At 38.1% G+C, this 24,928-nt stretch overlaps 1 protein-coding gene across 2 annotated transcripts in view; it reads left to right on the top strand.

Annotated features, from left to right (window-relative positions):
* Positions 1–24,928, top strand: part of CDKAL1 (CDK5 regulatory subunit associated protein 1 like 1) — a 310,567-nt gene that overhangs the window by 177,019 nt on the left and 108,620 nt on the right. For both annotated transcript variants that reach the window (XM_039322660.1, XM_039322659.1), the window contains 2 exons: positions 5,236–5,402; positions 11,744–11,889. In XM_039322660.1, the coding sequence (XP_039178594.1) occupies positions 5,236–5,402; positions 11,744–11,889 (313 nt within the window). The remainder of the gene's footprint in view (positions 1–5,235; positions 5,403–11,743; positions 11,890–24,928) is intronic.

Genomic DNA, 24,928 nt, shown 5'->3' with positions numbered 1-24,928 from the left:
AATAATAAAAATAAAAAAACATATCTACAAAACCAGAAGAAAAAAATAAATAACAAACATGCCATTCACTCTAACATAAAAAGTCCACCCTGGCTGAATGCTGACCAATATACTAAAAATATCTGATATCTCTTCCCCTTACATAATAGGTCTACAAGAAGTTATAAACTTTCCCATCCATATTTGATAAAAAATACTATATTATATAAAAAGATGTCCCTGATGTAGCAATTCAAATGACCCAACCTCTGTTTTTATACACAACACACAAACACACACACACACACACACACACACACACACACGTTTCCATTTTCAGATGTTTCAATAAAGCTTTAAGAAAGAATCATAGAGAGAAAGTGGGGGGAGGATTCTGTAATCTTTTAGCCACTACAATTACTATTTTACAAATAGTCTTGGGCTTTGATAGAGAATTTAGTTTTCTTTTTCAGATTTAAGGACTAGTAGGAATGTGCTTTAAACTGTTTGAAAGGCATGGAATAAAAATCTTCTTCTTAAAGACCAACAACTTTTTTTTACAAAGTGTAGAGGTTGGTAGTCTTTGAAAGAGGGTCTTTCAGTACAGGACCATCCTTTTCTTAAGCTGTTATGCTGTATAATCTAAGGGAAAATGTATTTTCTGCATTTACAAACATATAATCTACACAATGTTAAAAGATAGATAACCTTTATCGTCATTTTTTTTTTACTGTGGGCACACTGGCACACATTAAAAATAAAATTTAGTTGCTTGCTCTCAAAGTGTACACATACCTAACACACATTTAAACATATTATACACAACATATGTATAGACCTACACTCTTACATATAAGCAACATATAAATATTAATCACTGTCCATCTTGAATACATAACGGAAGGAGGAAGCTTTAGAGTTCACAAGGTTAATACTGTATGGAACAAAACTGTGAATGAATCTGGATGTTCTGCTTCAGATACCACGGAGCCTCCTTCCAGAAAGGCACTGTATATATTAGGTAATACTGGAGAAATTCCACTATATTTCTGATCTTGAGAAGAATAGATGGAGAGATGACTGGATAAAGATCTGACAGACTGACTTTAAGCCTCCAATGTTCGCAGATATCAGAATTGCACAATTTAGATGATTCAAGCTGTTTGCATAAAATATCCAAAGGATGTGTTGCAGATAGATTATTTCACCATTCATAAAGCAATGCAATTAAGCTTTATTTTTTTTATTAAATGACTTTACACTGAATAACTTTGAAAAATAATAGGAACAGATTCTAAATAGTTGGAATGCGAAATGTTTGATACTAAAGTTTGGAGGAAAAAAGGGGATCCAGTCTTCACACCTGTGGAAATATGGATAATTTAATATTAGAAATTGCCCTTAAAAGTCTTGAAATGTAGCTACCAAATAAGGGAAGCAGAAGGTGTTTTTAAAACAGTATTATATAGACGGATAGGGCAAAATAATATATATTATCTCAAATATTATGATCGCTTGTGAATAAGTCTACTAAATTTTTGAATTCTGTCTCTGTATATAAGTCACCTTTTCCCCTGATAGATGTTTCCCTTTCCACCATTTTTTTTTTCAGAGAAGGGGCAACATTGAGATTAAGCATCTATTTTTGGCAGTTCCTACTCATTCCTTACTTTACACTACAAGCTACCTATTTTGGGGAAAGAAAAAATTGTGAAGATTAAAAAAAGGGGGAAAGTAGAGAGAACAGTTCATGGAAGACCAAGTCAGCACCTGAAGAGATGAAGGAGGGAGCTTTCAGGAGAGTTTCAGGAGACCAGAAGCTGCATTTTGCAAATCCTGTATGGTTCCTTGGAAGGTGCTTAAAAACGATCTGGATTCCGGTCCAGATTGAAGTTTTTCTCTTCCTACTGTTACCTCCCTGTTCTCTTCCCATGAGTGCATGGTTGCAAAACTGTTTGTTGTGTTGTCCAAAGCATACAGCTTCAGCATCCATTGGTCTGTAACTCCACACAGGTTTGGATGCATTTGGGATAGATGCACTATCTGGGAGTCTTCGTAGTCTTTCATCTTCTATTGGAGGAATAAGTGACAGCTGTGGCCAAGAAGGCCATTGCACAAGAGTTTACAGTTTATACAAGAGTTGCATGCATTCTTATACTGAGAGACACTCCTTACTGTCATTCATGCTTTGGTTGCCTCATGGGCGGACTACTACAATGTACTCTACATGGAACTGCCCTTGAAAACTGCTTGGAAACTATATCTGGTCCGGAATGCTCCTGTACAAGAGTGATGGGCACATCTTGCTCTACCCATATAATATCCCTGATGTATGAATTATGCTGTTGTAAGGTAGTTTCTGAATGCAGTTACCTATGAAGTACTACATTTGTAGCACTACCTATCTCCTGGAGCGCCCTCCTGCCCCATATAGTCCAGCACAAATGGCTTGGTTTGCTTTAGGACCAATCAATTAAACAATTTCATCTAATGGATCCAGGAGGCAGCTTCTGTGTCACCCTACCTGCCATTTGGAATCCTGATGAAGAATTAGATGAAGACCCTGTTTTGCAGAAGTTTGCTAGATTTTAGCTTCCAGACTGGCTTTAAAAGTTGATGATAGTCTGTATGTATAGGTTTTCCTATTGGAATTTGGATTCTAAAGTACTGTAGTAGTTAAATGCTGTGTTACTTTAGCTCTAAAAAAAGGAAGTAAAGTTTTTAAAGAAGATCAATTCTGCTAATTCAGTTTTGATGGATGGGAGAGCAAACCCTTGTTTAACATGACAACACAAGTGTTTTAATTTCTTTATCTCCTTATAAATCCAACATTTGGAAGCACAGAAGCCACATCCATATTTTTATTATTCCAGTATCAAATGAGGGAATAATTCATGCACATTTAACAACCATTTGAATCCACACTGTTGTATTTGAACATCTCAAGATCACCTCAAGATTAAAATGGCAAATTTCAACAGCAAACCTCCAAAAGTGGTGTGAGTTTTCAAAAGGTTTATCCAAAATAACGTATTATTTTATAGATTTTTTTTTTAAAAAAAAATCCTTCCTGACTAAATCTAAATAAAAATACCTTGAAATTATGGCTTTGTTCCCCTTTTGTGATATTATTGAAGGCTAAACATAAAAAAATGGTAAGAAAGTGTGCCCCCTGTGTTGCCACTATAATTTGTCAATTGAAATGTCACATCAATTATTATTGAATTTGCCTAACAGTCTGTAGGTTTTGTGGGTGGGTGTATATATACGGTGAATGTATAATAAGAATAGTCTGTAACATTTGATATTGCATTTGTATGTAACGTAGAGATTCCTTGTTTAATATCCTGGTGTCAGAGCAGTAAAGACAGTTATTCCTGTTGTTAATTTACTGTTACAGCTGCTTCCTTGTTATGCAATTTAATTTTCAACCCACCAGGGGGCTAATGATCCTCACCTATGTAGATTTCGAACAAGGCTGTTTTTTTCCATGTCAATATTGTTTTTATTCCTATTCATAGTGATTCTTTTTTACACTAATTTGGCATCCACAAAGCAGCGTACCATAACTCTCTTCACAGGTCAAAATGAGGAATGGTTTGTTGGAAAAATTATAAATCTGAACCTTTCATTTGAAAAGCACAGAGTTTCCACGAATATTTCTAATAGGAAAACTGTGGATAATGTCTACTTACATGATTTCCCAAATATGTTTGTATCCTGTTTTTTTAACTGTTCTGCCATCCTGTAAAATGTATCTGGCAATATTATTGATTCAGATGGAGATAAGTACATTGTTTTTATCATGGCCAAATTCAAATTATCTTCTTTGGAGTTATAAAGCCAGGAATAATAGGCTTCTAAAAAAGTTCTGCTTAATGTTTCAGCAGATTATTTCTGTTTTGCTTTGAACCATAATTTGCTGCTATGTTGAAATCAGCTTGTTTAGTATTGGTCAAATATTTAGAATGACAAGGCAGGATTTCATTCTACTCGGATACAACCCAGGAATGAATAATAAAATGATGATAATTCTTCTGAGACCATACAGTTCAGTCCCTGACATTTCCACACATTCTTTCCAATCCTGCTGGTTGGAAAAGAAGGGAATAAATATCTTCCATCTTCCATGTGGCTACCATTCACATAGAAGACTGTTATTTCATCTTTCCTTCATCTTCTCCAAAATAAACATGGCCTACTGTTCCTCCTAAGGCAGGATTTCCAGAACTCACTCCAATATATCAGTACCTTCCCTAAAATGTCGGACACAGGTCTCTTGTACAGTATAATAAAATAGAATTAGATCCTCCTGTAATTTTCAAATTGAAAACTCTTTATTTTTTTCTGTACATATTTTTATGTATACAATCACAATTAAAATAGGTTTGCAACTGAAATGTTTATATTGGGCATTTCAAGGTTGAAGTCTAGTCCAGTTTTGATGGGAAGGATCTAACTGCATATTTCTTTTTTGCCTCATTTTTACAACATTGCATTTGGAGGCAGCAGACAGAAATGAACAAATGTCTTGAACTGATAACATTGAAAGAAATGTACAAGAATTTTATTCATTTTATGGTGCAACTGAAATATTTGTGCTTCTTGCAGCTTCATTGAAAATATAAGTATCAGTTGCTTAGAAAAAAAACTTTTTTCGAAATGACTCTGTCTGTAAGTGACATTGAATGTCTTCTGTAATTAACAAATTTTAATAGCCTTGTAAATATTATATAAAGATTCCATGATATAATTGTAAATAATAATTGGATTAGTCAGCAAGTGACTTTTTTTTTAATCTCCAAGTACTTGGGACCTTTATAGGCTGTAACTAAACTATTAGTCAGCTCACTTTTTTAGCAGATTGATCAATGCAAAATACTACATGCTTAAGCAATACTACTCAAAAGGCTTAATAAGCCAGCAACTTCCCCGGATGGGAAAGAAGCTCTATACTCATGTTTAAGTTGCATTAGTAAGGCGTCTCACATTAGTCACTGGCTGTGAATGTTAATCACTTTCAAGCAATAATTCACAGCGTTGTTGTACTACTGTGGTGCTCATAAAATGAACTCAGTAACCTACCACTACCCAGGGGATATGTCTCTTTCATTGCAATTGAATACCCAGCCTAGCTGCATAATAGTTAGGATTATGAAATAGTGCATTTTTAAAAAGGGTGAGCAGCTGGATAATAAAATAACAAGCTCCAAAGCAGGTTTGTTAATTATCTCTCTGTCTGTTTCTTGTTGACAGAAGGAGTATGTGAGATATGGCTGACCAGCGAAGATACAGGAGCTTATGGCAGAGACATTGGCACAGATCTCCCGACTCTCTTGTGGAAGTTAGTTGAAGTGATCCCCGAGGGAGCAATGCTAAGGCTTGGCATGACAAATCCTCCGTATATTTTAGAGCATCTGGAGGTAGGTTCACAAAGGAAGCCATTGCAGTGACTAACCATCTTCTTTTGACATCATGCAGGAACTGACAGCTTGCAGCTTGGAAGCTTCCCCTTTGCAACTGCATTCACAATACGAAATGCAAGACAAGAGGGGATCAGAATTTGTGCCCTTTTGATAAGCAGTGGGCAAGTTCATGAAGAAACGAAATCCAAAATGTTAAACGAGGCCCATTCTGGATGGAGTAATCCATAAATAAAATTGTCAAGGAGTATCAAAAAAGTGTAAGCCACAGGGGAAATAAATCATGCACATCTTCTGATCCTCCCCTGAGCTAGTGCCCTGCAGATACGTGTTTGGATTACAAAACGCTAGAAGTACCATTCAGTAAAACTGAAGGCAGAAGAGTCTGCAAATTGTAGCCCATATAATATCACACTGAAGGAAAGGCTGTTATTTAATACTTTCCCTGCCCCCCTTGTACTTACAAGATGGTGTAATATTCTAGAAGCTTCTCCTACTGAACTGTTGGCACTTCTGAAATTCAGTACCCAAGACCTATGTTATTTTTAGATGAATCATCACAGGTTAATAGGTAACAACATACTTCAGAAGATTTTGCATAGTTTATTTATGCTGTTTTGAACTTCTTGGAGTACATTTTACCACAAGATGCATACCAGAATTAGTTAGCGGGATTATTTAAATCTATATCAGACAACGGCAGCAGAAATACTGGTTTTTGTTCTTGACTTTTTCTTTTGCATTTTTTTACATGCATAATGGCTTTATTTACATGTTTATAAATATACATAATATATTTATATGCTGCATAAAGACCCACCAAAAGAAAAAGGGGAAAATATAACCTGTCAGTTCAATTTTTAAGCTATACAAACTTTCCAAAGGGGAGTTATATATAATATACAGTATGCAGTCAGTAACCTGTTTCCTTGTCTTATTTATCTTGAGTGTGGCAGTGCATTTCAGAAGATTAGCTGCAAAGATGGCTGGCTGTTCTGGTCTTTGATCTACTGTTTCTTACAGATCTACCTTAAACCTAACTTCAGTGATACATTCACCATTTATCACTTCTCACTAAATATAGTATTTACATTATATATAAATACATGTTAATGGTGTGGTTTGATTACTCCAAGGGTATGCAGTCTGCAGCTCCTAGAATATATCTATTCCTTAAACAGTGTTTCTCAACCTTGACAATTTTAAGGCATGTGGACTTCAACTCCCAGAATTCCACAGCCAGCATTGCTGGCTGTGGAATTCTGGGAGTTGAAGTCCACATGCCTTAAAATTGTCAAGGTTGAGAAACACTGCCCTAAAACTTCCTTTCTGCAATTCTTAGAAACCTCTGAAAGACTGGTTTCTTTCAAAGTAATTTCCCCTTTAGAAATAACAGAGGAAAAATCAAAATTCCAGCCCAACATATATTGTAAAAACCTACCTCCTACAGCTCTGGTGGATCAAAAGTAGCATAGCACCACTCTGCCATAAACAGTTGCTTATTAACAACTACAGTGTAGGATTTTCTGTCAGCCCTACCAGGTAAACCAGACCAAAAACAGGATTAAATGAACTTTATTGTAAGGCTACATTAACAAAATCTTGCAAGTCTGAAGGCACAAACTTTTTGCCATCACTTTTAACTGCTTGATTCATTCGGGCAGGCCCTTCCTAGATTTCATGGTTTGACTGTTAAGCCACAGGGAGTTCCTGCATTTCTTGGCTGATAGTTTCCTAGGCAGCATCTCTTGCCATCTTTCCCCAAGGTCATTCACACATTCCTTTACAGCAGTGGTTCTCAACCTGTGGGTCGGGACCCCATCTGGGGTCGAACGACCATTTCACGGGGGTCGCCAAACAACACAGTCCGCCATTTTTTTCCCCCTTTTCCTTAGCTGTGCTACTCCCTTTTATTCTATTGGCTTTTGAAAGCCAATAGAATAGACTCTCTTGAATAGAGTCTAATTCTATTGGCTTTCAAAAGCCAATAGGAATTGTCCAGGCTGTCTCTGCCCTGCTGAGCCCGCCAAAAGTCCCATTCTGCAAACGGTGCTGCACCAGTTGAGTAGTCCTCGACTTACGACCGGTTGAGTCGTCCTCGACTTACGACCAGTTGGGGGTCGCGGCATTAAAAAGGTTGAGAACCACTGCTTTACAGGAAATCCCCAAAGCACCCTTGCCTGCCAAATTTATGAATCTGTAAATATTTCAGCGCATTTCTGAAAATTCATTCAACATTATTCAGTTATTCGTTGCCTGTCACTTAGCCTGCATATTTTTTTTTCTATTCTTATTTTCCCCCCCCAAAAAAAGAATGAAAAAGGACATTTTTAGGACAATTTTACATCAGTGGCATTGTATATAGACTGCACCACTTCCTCCTTGATTCTGGAGATAAAGGAATAAAGGAATCTCATTGTAGATATTAGTCCATTTCTACATTAAAAGTGGCTCAACATTCACACAATTTTGGTCAACAGTTTTTTAAGGGCATTCATTGTTCGCTTGGAGAGAAAAATCAAACAAACCTCATTTTTCAAGATACAAATAGCTCTTTCTGGAAAGAATATTAACAGACACATCTGATGGTGTGGCATTTATCTGAAAACAATACATTCCAAAGAAAAACAGAATTCAGGTATTTCCTTAAGATACTCCTTGTTCAGCAAGCTGCATTTGACAGAGGATATGCAACATATTAAGCCATAGTATATGGACAGGTAACAGGAACCACTCTTCTTTAAAAAAAAAATCGACCTCCATGTAAAAGTATAAAAGCCTTTTGGATTAAGATATGGTGGAATATTCAAAGAATTTTCAAAAGAAGGATAAAATTTACCCCACAACTGTTTTTGTTGGGTATTGTTTCTGATTGTAATGACAAAGAGATTATTTTAATGTTAAATTTAATTACAACGGCAAGGTTGTTAATAGGGCAATATTGGAAGAAGGAATCTTTGCCTACTTTGCAGGAATGGTTTTTTAAAGTTTCTTATTTAGCTGAAATGGCAAAAATTTCGGCTTATTTGAAAGATCAATCGCAAGAGAAGTATTTCTTGGTGTGGAAAAGATGGATAAATTTTATACAATATAAGTATGGTGTAAGAAAATATCATTTAGCTTTTGAATAATTTATATTTAAAGTTTAAGATATTATTTAAGAGTGTAGAATAGTTTTGTTGTTTTTTATTATTATTCATTTTTTTTTCTTTTTCTTCTTTTTCTCTTTCTGTTTTTTTATATATAATGGAGTTAAAGTATTTAATAATTTGTTTACTGAATGTGATTATACTTGCTTGAGGTTTATTTGGGTTTAAAATTTTTTTCTTATAAGTTATAGTTAACCCTGTATTCAGCTCTGGGAAGAATGGGGGAGGGTTTTGGGGTGGGTTGGGTGGGATCGGGGAAGGGGTTTTTATTGTAAAAATTTATAATAAAAAAAAAATCGACCTCCAGGTAGCACACAAGCACAGCAGTGATACATCCAAAAAATGTATTTGGTTTTCTAAACGTATTGCTTCAGATTTTATCAAGCTAATATTCAATTTGCCTAGCACATTGTCAAGTAGCTACCAAATTCCTTAAGAATGTAGACTGGTTGTAGTCTAGTACTTTGCAACAAAGGGGAAGCACATGGGGGCACTCATACATTACCTACTGACCATTTTTGAAACTGAACATTCTCTGGATCGTGTAACAGCTGACAGCCATATCTGGGGAAAACACAGGGCTGCTTTAAAGAGCTGGTGACAATCTTTGCTCCATCTCAACTGTCTGATGACTGAAAATCTTTCAAAGAGACCTGAGGGTAAAGGTAAAGCTTAGTACAGATTGGAGGAGTTTGTGGAGAGCTTAAATCTACAGTTCATGTTTAATGCATTATTTCATCATTTTATTTGTCTTTTCAAGATACTTTAGCTTTATGAACTTAAGGAGGGAAGGCTTCCATAGCTTTTCTTTCATAACATCAATAAGAGGCACTTGACATTTCAGGAGCAGGGGATGCATTCAGACCTTCTTGAAGCCTTTCTGTCATCTAGTCTTGTCAAAGATGCATATTTTTTAGATTTTAATAAATCTACACTCTATTAAGTTTCAGTAAAAGGGCTTTCATTCTTTTCTTTGTCTTTTTTAAGTGTTGTAACTGCTCTGTTCTTCTCAGGGTCATGACATAAGGACATTTATTTATGAACTAACCTGCTTGTTAAAATATAGTTGGGGAAGATACTTACACAAAACCAAATCTGGTTTTTTTAATATAGTTTGTTAAACAAAACAATAACATAACACATTTGCATAAATGTGCATAACACATTTAGCCAAAACATTTTTTAAAAGAATCCCAATCTGTTAGCAAAATGTAGCCTGTGGTTGAGAGCTAGTGGTGATTCTTCTCCGATAACTCAAAGGTTTTCTGGAATGTTTTCGGAATTCTGTTCTTAAAGCAAGTTTTGATTTTGAGCCTAAAGACTGTTAGTAAAAAATTACAAGGCTCTAAAAATAGGCAGAGTTGCCTTGAAGCCACTGTGAATCATCAAAAATACATTTGCACAATAAACATTTTGAAAAGACCTAGTTTATCATCATTAATATCAAACAGTGGCAAAAATGCTATTGGTAAATTTGACTCTGCTGATTATGTTGCTTTTCCTTCAGAAATCACTTGATTTCTACCATAGACAGTTTTCCTTTTTTGTTGTTGTTGGGTTTTTTTTTTTTATTTTGCTATGTTTGCACCTTGTTTCTGAGTGTGGAGCTGATATACAAAAGTCTGTATTTTAAAGAAGTTGTTCACACCTGCCAGTGTCTTTTTAAATGCTTAATTGCACATGATGAGATGCATAGGCCTCTATGTCACCTGTCAAGATGAGTCATGCTCAAAGTCTGCCATATGCCATCTGTGGTTTTTATCTTCCTTATTAATTCAGGTTATTCCAATGAAACCCTGACCATTGAGAGGAGTTTTGTATGCTGTGTATTTTTTTTTTTCATTTGAAGAATGAGAAATGCCAAGGCTGCTGCAAATTTACTGTAGAATTTCTTTGCTCCCCCTTTCTTTGATTCATATCAGTTGAACATTTGTGATCTGTAGCTTCATTTAAGCAGATAACTTTACAGATGGCTTTCTAGATATGCCCTGACACAGTGCCTAAAAATGGATTGTGGTACAACAGCTAATATCTTCTTTCTTATTCTTTGTTCTTATGTAAAAACTCAGTTCTTTAGTAGTACAGAGATAAAGATGTTTGGTCACTGTGCATTCTCTATAATGCCTTTTTCATTTTCCAATCCAATTTTTATAACCCTCTTCCAAATGCTTTGGTCCAAGTTACACAAAAATAATTTTAAAACAGTTTAATATATTATAAGCCACAACAACTTTGCATATCACATTGTTCCAAAACACATTTACCTGTGTTTAAATGTTATGTGAGAATTAGACCAGTTTCAAAGATACAATTCCATTCATTCTTTAGATGAGGATAATTAAGTAGATGTCAATAATACATATTCCATTTCCTAATATTTATATTGCATCCATTCACTTTAGTAGGCCTCCCATTCTGTTAATATAAGCCTATTCTTGTGAAGTGAATTTGTAAGAACTTCCTACTCTTTCCTTGATTACAGTGTGTAAGTGTTATTGTCAAATGGTTTACTATTTGGTTCAGAACCTGATTTGTATTGTGAGAATTTTTTTTGCAAATTGGAGTTTTTCACTTGTACCTTTCCACGGAGCTATTGGCATCCTTTCATGAATTGTTGGAAAAAATGAAGGAACTTCCTCAACAGTGTGCGTGCCACATGGTGTAGCAATTAGCTGGAACTCCTGGCAATTTGGAAAGCACTCTGATATAAAAGGTTTTCATTTACACACTCCTGCAACAGTAAATAAACAAACGAGGGCTATCTCTTTTTATGTTCTATGCGTCCTACATTCCACATTTATGCAGACAATATATACAGAAACTAACATTTCTGACCCAATAGGGGAGTTTCGTTCTAGGGATGATTGCTAGATTGAGAGCAGACTCCTCCTCTCCCTTCCCCCATCTATTTTTAATTAGTCATATTGATGTACTTTCTTCGTTTATTTTATTATTCTATTATTTTATTGTTCTATCATTTTACTTTGCATCAGATTACCAATCTTCTAATGAGCCAAGGGCATACATTTTTGCTGAAAATTAGACTGCTGTGAGCATCTGGTGCCATCTTACTTGAGCGTCTTACTCAAAAATGTGTACATCACATTATTTTTGAATGCCGGAGATGTGGAAAACTAACAGTGTACTTACTAGTATGTAAAAATATTACTGATGTTATTTTCATGTCTCTAGGAAATGGCTAAAATTCTCAACCATCCAAGAGTCTACGCTTTTCTACATGTACCAGTTCAATCTGCTTCTGACAGTGTATTAATGGACATGAAGAGAGAATATTGCGTAGCTGATTTCAAACATGTGGTGGATTTTCTTAAAACTAAGTAAGTCTAATATTTAAAAGATAAATAATTTTATAATATGAAATTTTAAAAGATATTTGCTTTTTTACATCTTCATAATTTGGCTATGCTTTACAATTGCTTTGATGTAATATTCTGTTTCAAGTTGCTTTTATTTTGGAATATATGATTTGATGTGAGTTTTTTTTTCACGGAGTTGTTTAATGCAGATTTTCAGAGTAATTGATACAGAATGCAAAAAAAGTGCTGCTCCAATAATGTAGTTGGAAATTGTAATTGAAAGTATCTTTTTATTTCTAGTGTACGGTTTGCAATATGTGGATTTTGTGTTAATCCTAGGAATTTTTATTAGCAAATTATGACAATAACTATATTTCAAAACACTTTTTAACAATAGTATATATTATTTTGTCACCATTTAAATGAACTTTGAAGTCAGTTCCATTGGCAACATTCATTAAGAATTCCTTAAGTAAGAAGTACTAGCAGTAGGAAAACTCAATTAGACTGTAATCATTTTGAGTATTAAGTATTCTGAATTTTTATTGAAAATAATACTGTGTGACCTTGTGAAGGTTGTCTGGCATGTGGTTATTTCCATTGCCTATAAATACATGCAGATATATGTAATTTATTTTACTAGTTGAAGTTTCATTCCATGTTATCTACACAAGATCAGCATTTTTGGTAACTCCCAAAAACTTAGATGGTTTGGAAATGTTGAAATATTTATGAAATCAAAGGCAACCTGTCCACATTTTAAGAGAGAGAAACAGTATCATTTAGGTTGTCAGTCTTCTCTGACCAGCATAGGGCAGTGGATCACAGATCATTTGATACATCACTGCTTTGCTTGATTAGCCAGCTTAATCTGGGAGAAGGCTAACAGACACAATTTTGCACAGTTGGCTTTATGGTATTTCAAAATTTAGCCTTATACAACTATTAATTGTCTCCTATGCTGAAGAGCTATCATGGACGTTTAGCTATTCCAAGATATTTAAATTCAAGGTTTCTCCTCCCATCTTTCTGAAGTAATGGATACTTGGCATTTGGGAGCTTTGAAGTTGGATGGTTCTATTCTGTTATAGTCAGTCAATCAATCAATCAATCAATCATAATATAGCTGGAAGGGACCTTGGAGGTCTTCTAGTTCAACCCCTTGCTCAAGCAAGAAACCCTATACCATTTCAGACAGGTGGCTGTCCAGTCTCTTCTTAAAAACCTCCAGTGATGAAGCACCTACAACTTCTAAAGGCAAGCTGTTCCACTGATTAACTGTTCTCACTGTTAGGAAGTTTCTCCTTAATTCCACATTGCTTCTCTCCTTGATTAGTTTCTATCCATTGTTTCTTGTCTTGCCTTTTGGTGCTTTGGAAAATACTGGAATACTACTATCATGTCACGCCTAGTCCTTCTTTTCTCTAGACTAGCCACACTCAGTTCATGCGTATGTTTTACTCACCAGGCCTTTAATAATCCAATAGATAAGATAAGAACCTTTATTGTCATGTTTATACTGTGGGCACAATGGCACACATCAAAACTGAAATTTAGTTGTCCGCTCTCAAAGTGAAACACATACATGACACATATTATGAACAACATATGTATAGACCCACATCCCTACATATACATAGCAAATAAATATTAAATATTGTCCATCTTGAATATATAACAGAAGGAGGAAGCTTGAGAGTTCGCAAGGTTAATGGAATGAAACTCTGACTGAATCTGGATGTTCTGCTTCGGATAACACGAAGCCTCCTTCTCTGCAATTTTTCCAAAATCTCAACATCTTTTTTGTAATACGGTGACTAAAACTGGACACAATATTTCAAGTATGGTCTTACTAAGGTTTTATATAAAGCAGTACTAATACTTCATGAGATTTTGATTCTGTGCCTCTATTTATAAAAGCAAGAAATACAACAGAGCCAATGGAAGAGAATATCTGTTGCTCAGGGTTGATCTATGGAATTCTTGCTTGTTGCTTGCATATGTTTCATTACCAAATAAGTAAAATCAGTATGAGTAAGTGTGAGATTTACTACCTGTTTATATATTGCAGCTTTCCTTGAGAATTTTGCCTTGCCAAACCTATATTTCTATTGAAAATCTAGAAGAAAATCTCAGTCTTTGCCATAATGTGCATTGAGATATATTAGTTATGCATTTAATATTGTTGGAATCACTGACTCTTACGTTGTAATAAGTCTTACTCTAAAATTCATGCTATTAGTTCCATTTTGGCCTTCTAGCTTACCCTAGAAGAGCAATAGGCAGGCTGAGACCATTTCAATTTGCCTAAGCTCTTGTACTATGCTAGCATGGTAGGAACAGAGGACTGGTATCACCTCACATCCTCGTTTGGCTAAAAAGCCCCCAGTGTGCCTGATCCTGCCTCAAGAAGAGATGACTATGGGGAAGACTTGGCTGATGGTAGCTCTAACAGAGAATACAAGCAATGTCTTTGTCTAGTGCCAGCAGAGCAATACAGGCAGTGGAGGCTGCATTAAGAGCGCATTCTTATTCCTGTTGCCTAGGCAAGGACAACATTCAGCCTTTTCACAGAAGGAGATGCAGTCTTCTCTTGGCCAAGCTTGTTGAGGTTTGCTGAAAGATGTCACTGTCAGTTCCCATCCTTGTCTGCCTATCCAAATGTGGCCTGTTTCTCATAGTCCAAGCAATGGCTGCAGAATGCATGGATATCCTGAGTAGCTCTGGCTTGATTGTTTTGCTGTTTTCTGCCCTTCCATTTTAAGGTGCTGCAGGTAATAGGCTGAGCAAGAAAGGGTGGACAAGATGAGCCAGAAATGGCTGGGGATGCAGGTGACAGAGAGATAAAGATCCTGTGTAGCATGTGGATGTGAAGTTAGTAAATTTTGTGAACATTATAATTGGGCTTTATTGGATTGCTGCCAGTATGCCAACAGGTAGCCTATCTGAGCAGAGCAAGTATAATCCTTTAAAACCTCCTGCATTAATGCCTATCTCAGTGTCTTTAGGAGAATATTTTGGTACATGGAGCTAGGTATTACTTAGAAACATGAGAACATGAAAAAGGCTAATTAAAAAGGAGTAATACCAATGTTTGACTTATGCCTTTTTTAAAAAAAAGTTTTTACAATGATTGAGAAAGAGAGTTGTTTATTGATGCAATAAGGTAAGATGCTAAATATTCTAGTTATTAATGTCTCAGAATCATTTTATTTAATTGAAAACTGTATATTTGAAATGTCAAAACTCAAATCTTACAAATTTTGAAAGTTAACTTTTGTAACAACTGATTATTTCCAACATACAGTACAGAAACAGAACAAGCTCAGTCTATAAGAGCGAAAAATGTTGGATATTGGAATTTACTGACATCTGTAAAGTTCATTTATTTTTATTTCTGTATTAGGTCTTTTTTCTATGTGTCATCTGCTAAAAGCAGCCAAATATGACGTTCCTATATAACTATTCCCCACTAGACATCTCATCACAGACATTATGAAAGGAAAACATTGCAATGGATTCCTGCAGTTTCTCCTAGAAATAAATTACCTATGAATCTGTTCTTATGGACACATCACTTTTTCTTAATTTCTCTTCCAAGATGTAATGATGGATACAAGAAAGTAGGTATCGTTTAAGAACTCAAATGGCCTCTATCATTCAGGACAATATCATATGCTGCCAATTAATTTCAAAATTCTGTGCTTTCAATTGAAACAATTTGCATGAAGTTTGTGCATAAAAATGCTTTTAAGTGAGTAATGCTAGGCCAATGATTAAATAATTTTTAATTACTTCTAAAAATTTCCTGCTAGCGTTCTACGAAATTAAATGTTGTTTATTACCTCTTTTAACTTAACAGAATAACAGAGTTGGAAGAGACATTGGAGGTCTTCTAGTCCAACCCCACACTCAAACAGGAGACCCTATACCAGTGGTGGTAAACCTGTGGCATGCGTACCAGAGGCGGCACTCAGAGCCCTTTCTGTGGGCACGTGTGCCGTGCCCCGGAGATGGCGAGGGACTGGCCCCCGCCATCCGGGCCCCACCCACCCAGTCTGCTATGACCACTGTGGACATGCCCACCAGGCACCGGTGATAAATAAGTTGGTTTTGGATTGCAGTTTGGGCACTGAGTCTCTAAAAGGTTCGCCATCACTGCCCTATGCCATTTCAGAAAAATGGTTATCCAGTCTCTTCTTAAAAACCTCCAGTGATGGAGCACCCACAACTTTTTTTATATAAATATGTTGTCTGGGTCCATTGATAATTCAATGGTATATATTAACTTCTTCAATCTAGATCCAATATTGCAGGATTTATCGTTATAACAATTTTTATTAGTTTTCCAGTTTTACATTTGAGTATTTGTGGTGATTGGGTTAGTCAGTATTTCGGTAACCAAATCTTTAGTACATATCTCAGGTTACATCATCAAAAATTCCTTCTGTATTTCCCTTAACATTTGCTAAATCATAAGTAAGCTAGTAAATTATATCATAATTAAGCTAGTAAATCAAACTCAGTTGAAACATTTATCATTATGGTTTTGCTTATATATATACATATCCTGTTTTTAAGTTTTATCTAATTTTAATATTTAATTGCAATATTCCAATTTAACCTTTAATATCCATAGTATTTAATTTTCAGGTAGCCTAAATTCCCTTTATTTCATTACATAAAAGTTATACTATCTAAAATACACATATTACTTACTTAAATATATTCTTATTTTATTTGATAAACTTTTTCTATTTCTCATCCTAATACATCACCACAATAATGGAGTATCCTTTATTATCTCAAATCCATCATCTACATTATCTGGGCTAAACAATAATTCAAAGCTACTGTATTACCTAATAGTTAATTTTCATTTCACTTGTAAGTCTAAATCCTCAATATTAAGCCAATTAATCCCTTGTTTTTTATTATTTTCCAACAATATTTGAATCTAATAATCAAATTTCCCTTCATCTCAAAATCTCCCTTTAGCCCATTAGTTGAAACTTTAGGATCCTCTCTAATAAATCAAAAGACCCCATTTTTTAAATCTAACTCTAGCTTTCTTTTTATGCCAACCAGGCTTCCATACCAATGCTTTTAGATCATCAGATAGATTTCCTTTCGTTCTTGTGCATGTTACTTGAATTAAAGGAGAGCATCTAATTTTCAATTTTCTAGAAAAACTGGCTTATTTATAATCATTAAGTTGTCGCCCTGGTGCTCAGATCCTCACATTTGCTCTAGGATAGTTGTCTTCAATTTGATCTGGTCTTCTTCTTCCTCAGGTTTCGTCTGATTTAAGTAGAAAGTCATGTCCAATTTTATAGTTGTTGTTTGATTGTCTAAGTTTTCAGTAAGCTGTACGTTGATCTTTAAAGTCCTCTGTCGGTGTTAATTTCTTCTGCTTCTGCTGTTTTTTTGGATTGTAAATTCTTTAGTTGCAATCAGGATTTCACTAGATTTAATCTGGCGCCTTTGTCTTTCAGTCTAGATTTAATTATCTCAGTAGCTTCAAGAATTTTTTCAAGTATAAATTTATAATTAGCCAAGATTTGTTGCTGATCCTCCTCCATTTCTGACATGGTTATAGATCAGCAGTTCTCAACCTGTGGATCGCAACCCCTTTGGGGGTCGAACAACCCTTTCACAGGGGTCGCCTAACCTCCTGCGGCTCTGGAGCCTCTGCCGCCATTTGGAGAGAGAGAGAGAGAGAGAGAGAGAGAGGCACTTGCGCTTCCCTTCTCTCTCTCTTTCTCTCTCTCTCATGCAGACTTGCCCCCTCGCAGAGCTCCTGATTGGCCCTGTGGCCAAGTGCCCTGCCCCCTAGGAGAAGGGTGGCCCCATCCGAGGTGCAGGTGGCCGGGGAACCACACAGGGAAGCCCTGGGATCTCTGCTGGGAGTGGCCCGGCAGAGCCTCCGTTGAGCAGGCCAGCCCTCCCGCAAGCCGCGGCCCCGGTTGGCCAAGCAGCAGCAGAGCCAGAGATGGAGGGTGAATGGCAGGGGTAGGGAGGGGGCTTTGAGTCCGTGGAGCACCCCCATGAAGTGGCCTCGGGGCAGGTTTACCTGCACCAGGCGGAGGGGCAGCCGAGCCAGCCACGCGACTTCCTGGGCCAGGCAGCAGTCCCGGCTGGGGCAGTTCCTAGGCCGTCCCTGGGCTGCTGAGCCGGCCATGTGTCTCCTGGGCTGGTGGGGGCGGTGGCCGGCAGGGGCTTCCTTGGCAGTTCCCGGGCCGCTGAGCCAGCCACGCGTCTCCCCGGGCTGGGCAGCAGTCCCGGCTGGGGTGGCGGCTGGCAGAGGCATTGGTTCCTGAGCCGTCCCTGGGCCTCTGAGCCAGCCATGTGTCTCCCAGGCCAGGTGGCAGTCCCGGCTGGGGCAGCGGCACCACTTCAGTCCCGGCGGGGCTGGCGGCCGACAGGGGCATTGGTTCCTAGGCTGTTCCCAGGCCGCTGAGCCAGCCACACGTCTACCCAGGCTGGGCGGCAGTCCCAGCTGGGGCGGTGGCATCACTTTGGTCCCGGTGGGGGTGGCGGCGTCCCGGTCCGGTCCGTGGTGCCCCGGGCGTCTTTCAGTGCCTCCTGCTGCCTCCTGCCCCTCCATGCTTAGTCTTCCCAGGACCTCTGCCCATTTTCCCATGCTCGGAGCAGGACAGGAAGTGCTGCTTTCCGAGCATGGAAAGAGGCTTTCCCCTCATAGGCCCCCATCCACCAGGGCGGAGGCACTCCTCTGGACCGGGACTGGGGTTGTGCAAATTGCAGCATGCCTCCTTTCCCGCTGCCCAGCCTGGCCCAGCTCGCCCTCCTGCGGCAGGCAGAGCTCGGCAGGATTTGGCCTTGGAAAGGCCCGGCCAGCTGGCCGGCTGGGAAGGCTGAGCAGCCCCGGTGAGGGACCCGTTCTTGCCCCGTGGCCGGCTGGCCAGGAATCTCGTCCGGCTCGGGGGCCGCCTGACCGCTGTGGGGATGTCCAGGTCAGCCGCCTTCTGGAGGGCCCGCTAATTGTGGGCTCCTGGCTGGCTTCCTCCCTGAGTCAGGCGCCTGGGACTCCGTGGAGCCATCCCTAATTGCGCATGGGAAGGCCCGACTGAACCCGGGGCTGACTTGCGCGTCTCCGAAATGCCGCTTGAGGGAGAGAGGAAAGAGAGAGGGGGAGAGGAAAGAGAGAGAGAGAGAGGGAGAGGAAAGAGAGGAAGAGGAGAGAGGGAAAGAGGAAAGAGAAAGAGAGAGAGAGGAAAGAGAAAGGGAGAGAGGGAGAGGAAAGAGAGAATGAGAAAGAGGGAAGAGAGAAAGAGGGAGAGGAAAGAGAGAAGGAGAGAGGGAGAGGAAAGAGAGAAAGAGGGAAGAGGGAGAGGAAAGAGAAAGAGGGTGGAGAGGAAAGAGAAAGGGAAGAGAGAAAGAGAGGGAGAGGAAAGAAAAAGAGGAAGAGAGAGGAAAGATAGAAAGAGAAAGAGAGGAAAGGGAGAGGAAAGAGAAAGAGAATGAGAGGGAAGAGAGGGAGAGAACGAGAGGGAAAAGAGAAAGAGAGGGAGAGGGAGAGGAAAGAGAAAGGGAAGAGAGAAAGAGGGAGAGGAAAGAGAAAGGGAAAAGAGAAAGAGGGAGAGGAAAGAGAGGAAAGATAGAAAGAGAGAGGAAAGAGAAAGGGAAGAGAGAAAGGAAAGAAAGGGAGAGGAAAGAGAAAGAGAGAGGAAGAGAGAGAGAGAAGAAAGATAGAAAGAGAGGGAAGAGAGGGAGAGGAGAGAGGGAGCGAGGAAAGCATAATCACTATGCTTTAATTATGTTCAATTCGTAACAATGAAAATACATCCTGCATATCAGATATTTCCTTTACAATTCATAACAGTAGCAAAATTACGGTTATGAAGTTATGAAGTAGCAACGAAAATAATTTTATGGTTGGGGGTCACCACAACATGAAGAACTGTATTAAAGGGTCGCGGCATTAAGAAGGTTGAGAACCACTGTTATAGATGGTCCTTTAGTGAAGGCTATTTATTTAACAGGGGATGGAAGGATTTATATTCCTTGCAGACAGCTGGTCGTTTTCATTCTTTTAAAGAGTCACTGATGCCACCCAGCGGCTTATCAATGTCTTCAGGGTCACCTGAGTAGTGTGGAGCCTTCTTGGAACTGTTGAAAGGACTGTGTTGTAGACCATGGGTGTCAAACTCATTGCGTCACTCATCGCTCAGCCTCCACATGATGCAACCGGCCCACGGGCCGGCAGTTTGACATCCCTGTTGTAGACTATTAAGAGAAGGCTGTTCAATTTTGACATAGATGCCCTCTTTGATCCCTCTTTCAAACCAGCGGTCCTCTCTGTCCAAAATGTGGACTTTGCTGTCTTCAAAAGAGTGGCCTTTGTCTTTTAAATGCAGATAGACTGCTGAATTTTGTTCTGAATCTTGTCATCAAGACAAGCCTCCAGGTGGCATCAGTGACTCTCTAAAAGCATGCAAATGACCAGCTGTCTGCAAGGAATATAAATGGATGACTGAGAATCTCCATAGACACTATCAGGAAATCTCTCCTTAGTTCTAGATTGCTTCTTTCCTTGATTAGTTTCTATCCATTGCTTTTTGTCTTTCCTTCTGGTGGTTTGGAAAATAGGTTGACCCTTCTTCTTTGTGGCAGCCCCTCAGATATTGGAACACTACTATCATGTCACCCCTAGTCCTTCTTTTCAGTAGACTAGACATACCCAGTTCCTGCAACTTCCATATCTAAAAGCAGGGTGAAGAACCTCCAGCTTATGAGCTAAATCAAATCCACTAAGTTGACTCATATAGGCCCTGACACCTAAAAGAAGGTTTTATACTCTGCCAATTGATCCTTCTCTCTGTCCCCTCCTCAGAATAAAGCACAAGGGAGGTAGGCCTGAATCAAGGAGCAGTAGTTCTCAAGAGCTACCACTTGAAGTTGCTATCAGTTAAGAATGTTCCTGCTTGCTTTACCATAACCTTTTCCCCCTTGTGTGAGTGGGGTTCTTGGAAGTAAAATGCCCTCTTTGACATTGTTAATCCCATCCTATCATCTAGCTCAGTGGTTCTCAACCTTTCTAATGCCGCGACCCCATAATACAGTTCCCCATGTTGTGGTGACCCCGAACCACTTATACATCACTGGGTGCCAAGGGCATGGCCAAAGAAAAGGGGGAAAAAATGGCGGACAGCCTTGTTTGGCGACCCCCATGAAATGGTCGTTCGACCCCAAATGGGGTCCCGACCTACAGGTTGAGAACCACTGATCTAGCTCAAAGGAAAAGATTTAAAGAGAGAGTGGGCTCTCTTCCTGGATACTATTTCCAAATCCTGTTTTAGAATTATGATTGGTACATGAGATAGAAACTAATACTTGGATGGAAGTCATTCTTAAGGGTTAAATATTGTAAATATCCACCCCTAGGTTGGATAGAATAGTAGCCACAAGTATAACAAATCCTGAGCAATGGAATTTTATTTTTTGCTGGATTATTCCCTTAATTATTTCTCATCGATTGAAAAAAAAAACACACACACATTCTTTTCACAAGATGAAAAGTCCTCTTCTTCAGTCTACTGCCTGCAGAGCTTTTAAGTTCCCTAACTGAAGGAGAAAGAAGATGGACTGGTAGCAAAATCCTAGTTGCAGTATATATGTGTAAGTTACTAAAAATACTTTTTCCACATCTGCATTAAAACAGATGTACCATAAGCCTCTCTTTAAAAAATTGTGTCCCCATCCTGGATTGGTGGAACGTATAGCAATAACCTAACACAGACAGGGCTAATCTATCTGTAGAAAAAGGATGAAAATATTAGGATTTAGACATTAGGTTTCCCATTTAGATTATGTGACTAACTGATGCTACTCGTTTCTATCTTTTCATGTTTTATAGGCAGTATTTAAATGTTCGTATCCTGATCTTAGATTGATTATAACTATTCTAAATTAATTCATTAGTATACAGTGCATTGAAAGAAGATGCTTAGATCATCATAAATTATCATTTGGGGCTTTTTTTGTGCACAAAATCCCTCATGTTTTATAAAATTAAATCTTGGAATGTGCAGCCTTTCAAACTCAGTGCTTTTGCTGAGAAACATTGCAGTACAGTTCACTTCCTGCTAATGCTCACGATCAGCATGTAAATAGTATTAACAGAAGCAATTTTTGACAAACACCTTCAGATTAATTACAGTCCTTTTGCTGATCCTTCTTCATTTACAGATCACTGCCCCAACAGATCGTAATGCCTTTCAAATGAAGGATTTCTTAATGGATTTTTAAAATATGGCTCTTAGATGTCCATGCACTTACAGCAGTAACATTATCATTTCAAATGCTTGATCAAATTTTCTAAATCTCATATTTATTTAAATTTCTGCCTGAGTATGCAGAACGGCATCAAGTGCCAGTCAAGAGGAAAAGTGTTCCTATGCCCTAAATAGCCGTGCCTGCATTTAATGAAACCTCCAGTCAAAGACACTTACATCAATGGGCAATATCTATTAACATTTCTTTACATCCTGTTATTATTGAAACAGGTTTGTGAACAGTAAATTAGGGAGAGAACTTCATTCACCAGTTTGTCCTAACAGTATGAAAATTTATGGAGGTGCTCCATATGATACAAAGTGCCAAATAACATACTGTAGAATAACATTTTATATATAATATCTATATTTATCAATGAATATAGGTGTATTTTTATTTTTAAAATTATAATTCTAAAACCTGGTTTGCCGATACCAATGAAAGGACCTTTAAAGCATTAAGCAGTAGCAAGAATTTTGGAACTTGAGTCCTGGGACTGATGTCTAATCCTATCCTGTCTTGCTCATGTTTTCATTTCAGGAAAACGTTGCATGGCTTTTGGTCCACTAATTTATGAAGACTAACTAAAAAAATATAAGGATTGAAATTGAAAACCAATTACTATTTTTGAAAAATCCAAAAGCATACACTTTTAAGAGGCTGACACAAGTGTGACTAAGAACAACCTGCCACCTACTCCAACAAAATATGTTGGATCTTTCAATCTTTACCAAAACCGTATTTTAGCAAAACGACTGTCCCTTTAAAAAATGGTCAGAGTCAAATGATATTATTGATTTTGGGGGGGGGAGGGGATTGTTTATTTTTAAAAAATCACAGTGGCTTTGGTAAGCTGCCTACGATAGACTAGTGCAGGAGTAGGCAACCTCGGCTCTTTTATGACTCATGGACTTCAACTCTCAGAATTCCTGAGTCAGCTATGCTGACTCAGGAATTCTGGGAATTGAAGTCCGTGAGTCATAAAAGTGCCGAGGTTGCCTACCCCTGGACTAGTGTGTCTTTTGTGTTGTTGCTAGATACCATAGAATCATAATTTTAAAAAGCCATTATAACTAACCTACTCCTCAAAAATTCAAATTAAAGCATTCATTTTAAGTGACTGTCTTTCCTGTGAGACCTTAAGCTGGCAAGGCCAGAAATGAGGAAACTGAGGCTAGGCAAGACCGTTATCAAAATATAGGGTGTCAGGATAGTGATCAGATACTAGTTCTTTTGAATCCAGAGACAATGAACACTCCAGTAAACAAAAGGGATTTTAAGCTTCATTATTATTAGTTCAAGCAAATAGGTTTAAAAGTATAACATAAAAAGCATATCTAGCAACAAAACGCTATCCACATCTCTTACAGGCTGACAGGAGGTCCTTAATAATGACAGCAGAGATACCCCAAAATGGCCATTTTCCACAGAATCCACTGCTAGGTTCTATACAAAAGCTTTCAACAAGCAACAGCCCCAAGGTTTTTATTAAAACCTGGAACCATGACTTCATTGCTTTGCTATGGTCAGGAAACTGCAAGTCCTGATCTTGACTAGGTGGCACATGACTTTGGGATGGGAATCAAAAGTCTGAGATTTTCCCAGCGAGAAGAGCTTTGAAGCTCCATGAAGATTGTCTCCCTTTTTTTATTCAGTACCCAAGAGTGGAAAAACAAGCAGTTTAGCTAAGAACGTGACTTCTAGATGACCCAAGACTGGTTCTTGCTGACAGCGCATTTGGTACCTCTTTCCAGTATGGAATGGTTCCAATAGTTCCAATAACTACTGATGTACAGTCTTTAAATAACATGTTCAAGCCCACTGTGTATCCACTTAATTACCATGCTATCCAACCCACACTTTCGTAAACCAGTTAAGTGTGAGTTTGATATCATGATAATTAAGTGGATGCAGCATGTCATGGACACATTGTCAACAGTAATGCTGAAGTCGAGATATCTTATGCCTACAATGTTTTCACAATCTGTCAAAGAAGTCACTCAATGAAAAAGTGATTCAAGATTAACCTTCCGAGATTTGTCCTTGAGAAATAAATGCTGATGCAACTGCTCTCTAATAATTTGCAGAGAAGTGCTTCATTTATCCTCCTACATGTTGTGAAATACCTCTTTCTAATATTCAGCATTTTGTTTTGTTCTTGGCATTCATAGCCTGCCTTTTCTCAGAGTTCAAAGCAGTTTTGTTAACAGGGGTCTCCTTTATTTTTAACCCTGCCCTTGTGAAGTAAGGTGGGTTGAGAGAAAGAGTGATTGGTCCAAAGTCAGCCAGTAAGCCCTAGTTTAGCCAGGACTTGAAAATGAGTCTTCCTGGTTCATATTCATTAAGCAAGCCATTACACAGTATTATTGATATGCTACTTCATTAGAGGAAACTATTCAGATTAAAAGTACAAATGCAGGTGTATAAATTGTAGCACTTCCATTAAGCAAAATTCCATTAATGGTGGCTCAGTCTTGATAAGAATACAGTGGAGATATTGCAGGGGCTTTTGATCCTCAGCTGATGTCAAAGAGCAGAATGTGAAAGATTTTAAAGAGATTCTTCCCTCTGCTTTGCAGTCTGAGAACAATTAGCCTATTTAGAACCCAAATGAAGACAAATGTTAGGTTGTGTAATATAAAACATCATAAGATAAACATGACTGGCTTTAGGTATTTCACTTGTGGCTCTCATTGATCTGTTAATTGCTAATCCTAAATTCTGCAGTATTCCTCTCTAAAGTTTTAACTTCAAAGCATACAAT

The sequence above is a fragment of the Crotalus tigris genome, unplaced genomic scaffold, assembly GCF_016545835.1.
Source record: "Crotalus tigris isolate CLP2741 ecotype Arizona unplaced genomic scaffold, ASM1654583v1 scf7180000024119.3904262, whole genome shotgun sequence".
NCBI lineage: Eukaryota > Metazoa > Chordata > Lepidosauria > Squamata > Viperidae > Crotalus > Crotalus tigris.
The sequence above is the reverse complement of the archived record's forward strand: the minus strand, read 5'-3'. Positions and strand labels throughout refer to the sequence as shown.